This window comes from Musca domestica, unplaced genomic scaffold (assembly GCF_030504385.1).
Source record: "Musca domestica strain aabys unplaced genomic scaffold, Musca_domestica.polishedcontigs.V.1.1 6, whole genome shotgun sequence".
NCBI classification, from domain to species: domain Eukaryota; kingdom Metazoa; phylum Arthropoda; class Insecta; order Diptera; family Muscidae; genus Musca; species Musca domestica.
Window position 1 is genome coordinate 11,384,152 of NW_026712363.1, and position 12,134 is coordinate 11,396,285.

The 12,134-nt window shown below is 32.1% G+C and overlaps 2 protein-coding genes across 2 annotated transcripts; one reads left to right on the top strand and one right to left on the bottom strand.

Annotated features, from left to right (window-relative positions):
• Positions 1-5,587: 5,587 nt before the first annotated feature.
• LOC101898122 (luciferin 4-monooxygenase-like) lies at positions 5,588-6,622 on the bottom strand (the record flags this gene model as incomplete). Its single annotated transcript, XM_059129272.1, has 3 exons — positions 5,588-6,078; positions 6,146-6,332; positions 6,400-6,622. Coding segments are annotated over 3 exons (531 nt in total), but the record flags the coding sequence as incomplete, so codon positions are not given.
• Positions 6,623-6,814: 192 nt separating this feature from the next.
• On the top strand, positions 6,815-7,380 carry LOC101897955 (single-pass membrane and coiled-coil domain-containing protein 4 homolog). The gene is made up of 2 exons (XM_005178732.4): positions 6,815-6,867; positions 6,941-7,380. Exon 2 carries the CDS (start codon positions 6,953-6,955, stop codon positions 7,130-7,132), a length of 180 nt encoding a protein of 59 aa, XP_005178789.1. The 5' UTR covers positions 6,815-6,867; positions 6,941-6,952; the 3' UTR covers positions 7,133-7,380.
• The last annotated feature ends 4,754 nt before the right edge of the window (positions 7,381-12,134 follow it).

Consider the following 12,134-nt stretch of genomic DNA (forward strand, 5'->3'; position numbering starts at 1 on the left):
ACTGCTGGAAACTTTTTAATACATTTAATCCTTCTGTGCTGTTAAGAGATGTGAGTATTTTTGACATATCTTTTGCAAAAAGATTAAGAGTTTTTTCCAATTCTGTAACTTTAGAGAAACTATCTTGGTTGAAGGTGGGCTTGGAAGGCGATATTTGGATTGGATCGGCAATGGCATGACGTATTTGAATTCTGGGTGAAGCAACTTGGCTATATTTTGTTTTTGTAACTCTTTTGTTTATTTCTTCATAAACACTTCTTTTTGGTGCACTGTTTTTTATTAGAGGGGGGAATGCATTATTGTATTTTTCTTCTGAAAGTATTTGGAAGCGATTTTGTGTTTCAGGGTACTTCTGAACAACTTCCTTTCTTGACAGATTGGAGAGGGCCATGATACTCCTTATATTTTTTTCCGATTTCCATTTTGGGCATTTGTTGGAATCTGTAGCGAAATGATCAATACTGCTGCATAGGATGCAACGCGGGGAGCTGCATATATCTTTGCATGTAGTACTTGATCGACAATCTTGACATTTTTGTTCCTTTGGACAGTTGTTGGGACAAATCATTGTTTTACCACAATTTAAACATTTTTTCATTGACCTGCAACGAATAGCTATGTGTCCTAGACGTCCACAGTTCAAGCAGAGACGTACTAGTGGCACATACAGTTCCGGGGTTATTTTGGTTCCACACATGAATATTTCGGTAGGTACACCATCGTATATGACACCGATTTTGATAGTTTCGGTGTATTCCAGAGTATTATTTTCATTTTTCCTTGTGAAACGATAAACAGAGACAACATCCATGTCGTTATTAGCTTCTATTTGTTGCTTAATGGTAATGGCTGAGATACTTTTTGGTACATTCTTAATGATGTAAAAGCGCTGAACAAATCTTTCAGGAATGAATGCTTTTAGGCCTATTTGCTTTAAGTTCTTATTTTGCGCAAAATTGTTCGCTGAGTTAGCATTATTAAAAGTTAATCTAAAAGTGTTATATCCAATGTTTTTGCAGGCATAATCCGTAATATTGATTTTTTGGAATTTGGCATAAAGGTGCAATTCGCAATTTTTCCTCCTAGTGCTTATTGGAGTTTCTGAAGAAACTAGAACAAAAAAAGGGCCAGGATGATACGCTGGATACAAAATGGATTCTTTGTTTAGAGAATTGTAGTTGTATTCATCTTCATTTTCATTGTTAGTAGGTAGTTGTGCGTTTGCATTGGTGTTAACAGTCTTAACTGGAGATCCATAATTGTTTTTAAATGTTTTTGTTTCTTTGGCGATACTGCTGGCTTTTCTTTTGTTTTGCTCCCCCGGTGGAGGAGGTGGCGGAGGAGGAGGTTCCCCTACTCCCCCCATTTTAAATTCTTTAAAATTATATTTTTAATTTAATGATGGAGTAAAACACTTGTTTTAAATTAAAAACAAAAACCGAGAGAAAAAAAATTTTTTTGTAAGTGTGTGTGTGTGTTTGCAGGTTATGGTTTGTTGTTGTTGATGTTAAAAATGAAAGGTAAGCGACCAGCGCGAGAAAGTAGTCTAATGTCAACAAACGTTGAAGAGCGACTCGTAGCTCTTTTCATTAAAATATTAATTGGTATTTAGTGACATCTATTTTTTTACAGTATTTCAAATATCTTGTGTCATTATATACAACGCCCTCTGTTCTTTAGGGATATAAAATAACAGGTAGGTAGCGCTGTTGTCTCGTATTCTTAAAGTCGTTTTTTAGTTTTTATATACAGATGTCATGAATTTAAAACCAAAAGAAATATGTATTTCTCAACAGGCCTATTCCAGAACTGCAAGAATCTACGATAACCCTTATCGACAAAAAAATCCAATACTTGTGTATTCTTGCGGTTTCTGAAACAGAACAGAGTTTGAATGCCAAATTTGACTAAATATGGAAAACGTAAAGGAGGAAAACATAAAGTGAATTTGTACTTGCTTAAGTCATCGGCTAGCTTCTTTGCTAAAAACACGTAATTTTTACTTGCTTTCCCTACGCTCCTTTATCCTTTTACGATGTACCCGGAACTTAACTCTGAAGGTAAATCATTGTTCACTTTCCTTTCGCACTTCGACATTTAAAACTCGGTTACCGTAGTTAAGAAATTTTACATACTTGCAGTTGTGGAGCAGAGCACATGTTAAATTTTGTGAGATAGGCCCATGTTTTGTGGGCTTTCACCAATTTGTCCATCTTTTCTTTGAAGTTGAACAACCTTTCTTGTTGAGCCATAACTACAACTATTTCTTCCGATAATGTCGATAGAAAAAAACTATCATACTCAAAAAAAAGTATCGATACTATCGATATTGACATCGATTGTTTGTCACCTATAACATGTACTCTTCTGAGAACACGTCACAATATTTTGACAGAAATCAACAAGTATTCTCCTCCTGCTTGACCGCTTCGTCTCTGCTAATCACAAAGAATCGATAGCAAATTGTTTGCTAATCATCGTAAAATGATAACCCATATCTTAAACATCTGTTGCTGTGTTGTCGGCCGTTTTGTTTTGATTCCTTTTGTGTTGTCCGCCTTTCCCTTTTGATTCCATCTTTATTTCGATTTTCTCTCTGTGCTGTCTTTCTTTTCAGTGTTGCCATATTGTAGTGTCCTTTGTTCGTTACTTCTTTTTCTTTTCTCGGTGGCGTCGGTTGGTAATTCATTCAATTGATTTTAATTTATTAATTTATTAATTAATTATTTAATTTCGTATAAAAATTTATGTTTCTAAATTTAAAGAAAATTTATACGAATGAGGAAATGGAGGACTGCGAAAAGCGAAAAAGGGTGATTCATGTTATAACACAGGGTGTACCATAGTTTATATTTAAATTTGAAATAAGACTGGTAATTTATGAAAGTTTTTCAGGTACAAAGAAAAATATTTAAATATGTCTAATCGAGAATTTTTAGAAGACGAAGTACCTTTTCTTTATAAGGAACACCTGGTTTTAATTGTAAGTCGCACCATAACAAGCTTTTTTTTTCCGAATTTTTCGACATTTCGATATTTATAGATGCGTCGAACAATTGCATATAGACGAGGAAGGAATCTACATTATAGCCTGCTGTAGGAGAAACTTTAGCTCTGTTCCAGAACCCACAAGAATGTGAAATTATGCTAACTAAATAACCGATTTTCCTTACAGAAAACGAGTTCGAGGCTCAATTTTATATCGAGTGGAAAGATATTGTACAAGGTCAGATTGTTATAGTAAGTCACTCTACGATTGTATCATGAGCCACGAGCTAACACACATTTTTTCTAATTTTTTGACCTACATCATTTCTATGTTTACAGATCCATAGATGAGTGAAACATATACATATAGACGAGATAAAGGATTGAATCTATACTTTATCCTGTTGAAGAATACAATATATTTATGGACGAGATTTGTTGAAATTTGCACAAGACCATTATAATTTCGGGCCCTGGCCACGAAGTTGATACATTGTCCTTATTTCCTTCCATTTTATAATACACTTTAAAACGTTTAAAAGTAGAAGCCAAAAAGACAGACTTTAAAGACTATAATGTGCTGAAAAAACCTCGACTTTATTTAAACCAACTGAAACATGGAAACCTTTTAGGCGAACCAATGCACAGATAGTTTGTATAGATAAGCTGAAAAAGGAAGTATGCAAATAAACAGATAATTTGTGTTTAATTCAAAGGAGGAGCTGATGAAAAAGTTCCTTTTAGTATAATGATATACAGACAAACGATGATTGCCTTTAGAATGGTTTTACTAGGTCTACCATGTATAGAAGGCTTTTAATTGGCATTCGACAATTTATACCTTTTTATATCTCCTAGATTTACTTTAGAAAATTTCACAAACATAGAACAACTTTATTTTTAATTTTATTAGAATATCTCACATAAAAGAGCAACAAGGGATACAGGAACACCTATTAAAAATACCATCAAAGGGCCTTTTGCCTATAAAAGAAATTTAGAATGTAATCTGAGGAATTTTAAAGGTCTTGTGTTTTCTTCCTTTTTTATGGTCTTGATTCCGATTTATCGTCGAAGAAACTGAAAAAGCTCGGCTTTACTTAAACCACCTGAAACATGGAAACCTACTACTGCTACTGCACAGAGATTTTGTATAGATAAGCTGAAACTTGAAGTATGCAGATAAACAGATCCTTTGTGTTTAATTCAAAGGAGGAGCTGATGAAAAAGTTCCTTTTAGTGTAATGATATATAGACAAACGATGGTACCGAAAATTCTCTACGAGCGGATAAAAATATTTCATATGGGGATTTCCTATCATTAATCATTATGAAATTTGTTAAAACTTTAAATTTAAGTAAAGAGATATATTAATTCATAAGTATTTTAAAATTGATCGATTCTTCATGACTATAGTCTAAGCGGCTATCTTGCCCTGAAACATATCTGATTTAGAAATGTGTTTTTTATAGTTTTTTTTTATGAGGGACTATCTGATTTAGACGTGTGGATTTTTAGGATATTTTCTGATGGATTATCTGATGAGTTTTTTAAGATATTTTTGAAGACTATCTGATTAATAAAGGTGGATTTTTTAAGATATATTCTGAGGGGCTATCTGTATCAGAAAAGAGGATTTTCAAAGATATTTCTGAGAGACTATCTGATTCAGAGACGTGGATTTTTAAGAATATTTTTGAGGACTATCTGATTAATAAACGTGGATTTTTTAAGATATATTCTGAGGAAGATAGTCCATCAGAAAAGAGGATTCTTTTAAGAAATTTCTGAGGGACTATATGATTTAGAAACGTGGATTTTTAAGAATATTTTCGGCTAGACTATCTGATTCAGAAACGTGGACTTTCAAGAATATTTTGGGGTAGACTATCTGATTCAGAAACTTGGACTTTCAAGAATTTTTTCGGGGAGACTATCTGATTCAGAAACGTGGATTCTTAAGAATACTTTCTGAGGGACTATCTGATTCAGAGACGTGGATTTTTAAGATCTGTTAAGGCTCCTTTTTTACAGTGACCCATAAAGATATCTACTATAAGTTTTAGATCAAAATTCATTAGGGAACGTTTTTGAATTGTTGGTCTTTTGGAAGAGGTTGGTCATACTGAGATCTTGTATATAATGAAATGACCCGGAGATGCTTCGACTAAGCGTACAAATTCCATTTCATTAATATCTTATTTGTATTGCGGCAGTTCATCAGTCGCTTGGTTTCCATTGACTTGGCATCCAGTCAATTAAAACAAAAAAAATCCTGCACATTTTTCATCTGTCTGTAGGGATGGAAAATCAAAAACCAATTTCATAAAAACAATTTGTTTCTGAGGTTTCTCAAATGGAAGTTCACTAAATGTTTGTGTTAAAATATTTTTATTAATTTTAATTAACTTAAAACTTTTTCTTAATATTATCTATAAATAATGATGATTAACGATCCAAAGTTTGTTTTTCTTTCATTAGTTTTTTGAAAATGTCTCTCGCTTCGCGTTTCAGAATTTTACCATTATTATTGTGAGGCAATGAATCAACAAAATACACACCATTGTGCAATTGCAATTTTAAATAATATTTTTATTTGAGGGAATTATTAACGTAGAATCTTGGATTTTTAAAGATTCCTTCGATTCGTTAAGGATATCCAAGCTATTAACGTAGATTCTTTAAAAATATTTTCTGAGGAGCCATTCGACCTTTAAACGTGGATTTAAAAATGGATCATATGACCTCCATACGCGGAATTACAATAGGTTTTTTAAGAATATTTTCTGAGAGAATATCCAAACCCTAAACGTGGAATTAAATCATCTGATCATCATCATCTGATCTTTTAAAATGGATTTTTTAAGGATATTTCTCGATGAGTTACGAAAAGAGGTATAAAATTTATTTTCTGAAGGACTATATTAACCTTGAAAATGGAGTTCTAAAACATATTTTCTATGTTTACTTACGGATTTTCAAACATTAATTTATGTGCTGAAATGGTAACAGCCTTGGGCAAACCCGTGGTACCCGAAGAACACATTATGCACACGGTTTGATCTGCACCCAATGTAAGCTTTTCAGGTCTGTAAGAGGGGCATTCCATAAATAATTGTTTTCTTTTCATTCCGAAAAACCAAAACTATAACTCACTGGTAAAAATGTTCCTTGGGATTTGGTTCCAGTAACTCTAAAATTGAGGGCACACCTTCAATGTGTTCACTTATGGTATAAATATCGGGCTTAAAGGATTTTGTGGCATTTTTTATCTTCTCGTAATCACGACCATCACAGAAAATCACAGAGGGTTTGGTAATGCCAAAACAGTGACTGAGGGCATCTAAATTATTATGTAAGTTATGTAATTAATTTAGGGTAAAATCTTGTCAATTTATTGTGGACCAAACCTTCTTGATAGCTGGGATTGACTCCATGAAATGGTGTACAATTAAAGAAACAACCCAGGGCCACCGATGTCAGATAGGTGGTGTTACGTGCTGCTATTCCCACAATATCGTCATGACGCATTCGTCGACCTTTTAAAAAGAGAGCAATGCGAATGCCCCACGTTAAGGCTTCCTGATTGGTCACCGTTCTGTCATCATCATCGTCTATCTGCAAAGGAAGAAAACGAATAAAATACGTTCAATTTAGGAATTCCAGAAAATTTAGGATTTTAGATTCTGGTAAAAAATATTATTGATATTGAAAATATGTTGATATTTATACCCTACAACACTATGTGTTGAGGGTATTATAAGTTTGATTGTGCCAGGATTTATGTAACACCTCGAAATATTGGTTTCCCATATAGGAAATTATATACGTTATTTTTTATTTATTATTCCTTCCTTTTGAATATTATTAACTTAGCTGTAAGTTTTGCAAAACGTGGTCAATGTAAAGCTTTATATTCAAAGAATAATTTTTTTTTTTGGCTTCCCTTAGAATCTTTAAACAATGCGTCAACTAAAGGGAAAGGTCAAGGAAACTCGCAAACAAAAAAAGGAGCGCAAAATGGAAAACGTCGCCATACACAATCAAATGAAAACGGTGGTTCTTCCGGTATTGGGTGTACTGACGCTAATTATTATTGCATTTGTTTACATCAAAACAAGGCCATCGGCAATGATGGCATAAAAAGTGTGGCAAAACTTTTTCCGTACCTGAAAATCACGGGTGCAATGTTAGGCCTCATAGGTCTAAACACGATAATGTTTAAGAAAATGTCAGTGTTTCCGGTGTAATAATAGTATTTATTATCTGTAACTATATATCTTGGCTTGTTTATACTTTCATTGTCGAGTTCCAATTTTTTTATATTAAAAAATATTTTGTATTTATTTTTATACCTTTACAAATTTAATAATATTTGATTATTAAACACATATTTACCAAGCTATTTTTTTCTTAAACTTTCTCTAGAAGTATGCATGAATACCATTAATTAACTAAGAGAAAAAAGTTGTTCTTGTTCTGTCATTGTCAAAATGTGAGAGGTGGCCAAAGATAAATTATGCGATTAACAGAGGATTTATTTTTAATATTTTAAATGATAATTTGAATAATGAAGAACGAAAGGAATTAGGCAAAATAATAGTAGGAGCTTTTGGCCGAACGTTCACCTTGAAACTATTTTTAAAAATTTTAGGATTTATCCAGTTGTTAAAATATTAAAGGCTACGAAAAATAACACGAAGTTCGAGCAAAAAAAAAAAATAATAATGATAATAATTGTTCCATGCTTAGAACGTATCTGTCGGTTTTGTCGACAGTTTCATACCTGCAGCCTATTGTACCAGAAATCCCTGTAACTTCCAAAGTTACTCGCTAAAAAGGGTATATATTTTTTATACAATATGAGTAATGCATATTTTACAAATTGATCTTTTATGGAGGAGGTACCCGAAGATATAGACCGATGTTGTCCATATTCGGACCTAAATAATTTTTAAAATGGTACCAGAAAAGTTGACCAATGGCACTTATTTTTGTTGAATGAAATGTTGTGATATGCAAAGCTTGGAGAAAATCGACGACACATTTGAACTTTTGAAGAAGAATTAGTACCGTCTTTACCGAAACAAATATATTTTCGCGCCTGACCAATGATCTATACTATGTACAAAGTATCGCCTTAGTTGTAAACTTTATTCCCAGAATTTTTTGAAATTTTCGAGAAATTTGTGAGTGTTAACCGATATATCCCATCTGCAGAATGATAAAATATGTGATTTACAGTAAATAACTCCGTAATAAATTAAAGTTATCATTTCGGGGACTTTCGTCAACGGGGACTTTCGTCAACCCTCACTTGTTGTTTAATTTCAATAAAAAAAAAACAGAAATTGTGTCTGGAAAAATAATTTCTACCGTGCCTTTATTTATTCAGGTGTCATTTTTATTAAATGACTACTAATAAACAATAGTTTAAGCAAAAATACGTAAACAAGTTAAAACGTATCAGTTGGTTTTGCCGATAGCATTATACTTTCAACATATGATACCAGAAATTCCCTTTCTTTGCACTTACTTTAATTTCATTGTTAATACAGGGTGAGATAAAAAAATTGCAACAAAGTCAAACGCTATAATTTTTCATTTTTCTTTAAATTTTATTGAACGAAAGCAAAAAAATGTCGAAAATAGCATCAAATTTTAGAATAAGTTTAGATTTGTTTGAATTGGTCACCTTTGGCACGAATTATGGCCTTCAAACGGCCAATGAAACGTTGCCCGAATGTTGCTCTGCCGTATTTTGGCCCATTCCCGGCGAAGCGCTTGCTTGAGCTAATCGACACTTTGGCATTTTTTAGTGCCAACATTGCTTTCCAAAATACTCCAGACACAATAGTACAACGGATTGGTATCCGGAGATCAATTGGTTTTTATTTAATAGGAAAACTGTTCTTGATGTGAGAGAAGTTCGGTTTTATCGGTGAGATTTTCCCCTTTTCGGGTAGTAATTTAGTAATTTTTGTATCATGTCATGTGGAACTATAGGTCGAATAGACAACTAAATTGCAAAGGCAATAATAAATAAATAAACATTTCCCCTTTTCTATTTTTTCTTAACTGAAATATTTTAATAAAAAAAACTTGTAATCCAAGTATATGAATAATTCCTGGAGGATATTTGTAAATTCCCTGAATATTTTCTCTATATTTCCGCATATATTCCCAATATTGGAGTGTAATAATAGTATTTATTATCTGTAACTATATATCTTGGCTTGTTTATACTTTCATTGTCGAGTTCCAATTTTTTTATATTAAAAAATATTTTGTATTTATTTTTATACCTTTACAAATTTAATAATATTTGATTATTAAACACATATTTACCAAGCTATTTTTTTCTTAAACTTTCTCTAGAAGTATGCATGAATACCATTAATTAACTAAGAGAAAAAAGTTGTTCTTGTTCTGTCATTGTCAAAATGTGAGAGGTGGCCAAAGATAAATTATGCGATTAACAGAGGATTTATTTTTAATATTTTAAATGATAATTTGAATAATGAAGAACGAAAGGAATTAGGCAAAATAATAGTAGGAGCTTTTGGCCGAACGTTCACCTTGAAACTATTTTTAAAAATTTTAGGATTTATCCAGTTGTTAAAATATTAAAGGCTACGAAAAATAACACGAAGTTCGAGCAAAAAAAAAAAAATAATAATGATAATAATTGTTCCATGCTTAGAACGTATCTGTCGGTTTTGTCGACAGTTTCATACCTGCAGCCTATTGTACCAGAAATCCCTGTAACTTCCAAAGTTACTCGCTAAAAAGGGTATATATTTTTTATACAATATGAGTAATGCATATTTTACAAATTGATCTTTTATGGAGGAGGTACCCGAAGATATAGACCGATGTTGTCCATATTCGGACCTAAATAATTTTTAAAATGGTACCAGAAAAGTTGACCAATGGCACTTATTTTTGTTGAATGAAATGTTGTGATATGCAAAGCTTGGAGAAAATCGACGACACATTTGAACTTTTGAAGAAGAATTAGTACCGTCTTTACCGAAACAAATATATTTTCGCGCCTGACCAATGATCTATACTATGTACAAAGTATCGCCTTAGTTGTAAACTTTATTCCCAGAATTTTTTGAAATTTTCGAGAAATTTGTGAGTGTTAACCGATATATCCCATCTGCAGAATGATAAAATATGTGATTTACAGTAAATAACTCCGTAATAAATTAAAGTTATCATTTCGGGGACTTTCGTCAACGGGGACTTTCGTCAACCCTCACTTGTTGTTTAATTTCAATAAAAAAAAAACAGAAATTGTGTCTGGAAAAATAATTTCTACCGTGCCTTTATTTATTCAGGTGTCATTTTTATTAAATGACTACTAATAAACAATAGTTTAAGCAAAAATACGTAAACAAGTTAAAACGTATCAGTTGGTTTTGCCGATAGCATTATACTTTCAACATATGATACCAGAAATTCCCTTTCTTTGCACTTACTTTAATTTCATTGTTAATACAGGGTGAGATAAAAAAATTGCAACAAAGTCAAACGCTATAATTTTTCATTTTTCTTTAAATTTTATTGAACGAAAGCAAAAAAATGTCGAAAATAGCATCAAATTTTAGAATAAGTTTAGATTTGTTTGAATTGGTCACCTTTGGCACGAATTATGGCCTTCAAACGGCCAATGAAACGTTGCCCGAATGTTGCTCTGCCGTATTTTGGCCCATTCCCGGCGAAGCGCTTGCTTGAGCTAATCGACACTTTGGCATTTTTTAGTGCCAACATTGCTTTCCAAAATACTCCAGACACAATAGTACAACGGATTGGTATCCGGAGATCAATTGGTTTTTATTTAATAGGAAAACCGTTCTTGATGTGAGAGAAGTTCGGTTTTATCGGTGAGATTTTCCCCTTTTCGGGTAGTAATTTAGTAATTTTTGTATCATGTCATGTGGAACTATAGGTCGAATAGACAACTAAATTGCAAAGGCAATAATAAATAAATAAACATTTCCCCTTTTCTATTTTTTCTTAACTGAAATATTTTAATAAAAAAAACTTGTAATCCAAGTATATGAATAATTCCTGGAGGATATTTGTAAATTCCCTGAATATTTTCTCTATATTTCCGCATATATTCCCAATATTGGAGTGTAATAATAGTATTTATTATCTGTAACTATATATCTTGGCTTGTTTATACTTTCATTGTCGAGTTCCAATTTTTTTATATTAAAAAATATTTTGTATTTATTTTTATACCTTTACAAATTTAATAATATTTGATTATTAAACACATATTTACCAAGCTATTTTTTTCTTAAACTTTCTCTAGAAGTATGCATGAATACCATTAATTAACTAAGAGAAAAAAGTTGTTCTTGTTCTGTCATTGTCAAAATGTGAGAGGTGGCCAAAGATAAATTATGCGATTAACAGAGGATTTATTTTTAATATTTTAAATGATAATTTGAATAATGAAGAACGAAAGGAATTAGGCAAAATAATAGTAGGAGCTTTTGGCCGAACGTTCACCTTGAAACTATTTTTAAAAATTTTAGGATTTATCCAGTTGTTAAAATATTAAAGGCTACGAAAAATAACACGAAGTTCGAGCAAAAAAAAAAATAATAATGATAATAATTGTTCCATGCTTAGAACGTATCTGTCGGTTTTGTCGACAGTTTCATACCTGCAGCCTATTGTACCAGAAATCCCTGTAACTTCCAAAGTTACTCGCTAAAAAGGGTATATATTTTTTATACAATATGAGTAATGCATATTTTACAAATTGATCTTTTATGGAGGAGGTACCCGAAGATATAGACCGATGTTGTCCATATTCGGACCTAAATAATTTTTAAAATGGTACCAGAAAAGTTGACCAATGGCACTTATTTTTGTTGAATGAAATGTTGTGATATGCAAAGCTTGGAGAAAATCGACGACACATTTGAACTTTTGAAGAAGAATTAGTACCGTCTTTACCGAAACAAATATATTTTCGCGCCTGACCAATGATCTATACTATGTACAAAGTATCGCCTTAGTTGTAAACTTTATTCCCAGAATTTTTTGAAATTTTCGAGAAATTTGTGAGTGTTAACCGATATATCCCATCTGCAGAATGATAAAATATGTGATTTACAGT

Bases quoted from the DNA above. Each gene is read 5' to 3' on its own strand.
- LOC101897955 (XM_005178732.4), top strand. From the start codon at position 6,953: ATGCGTCAACTAAAGGGAAAGGTCAAGGAAACTCGCAAACAAAAAAAG.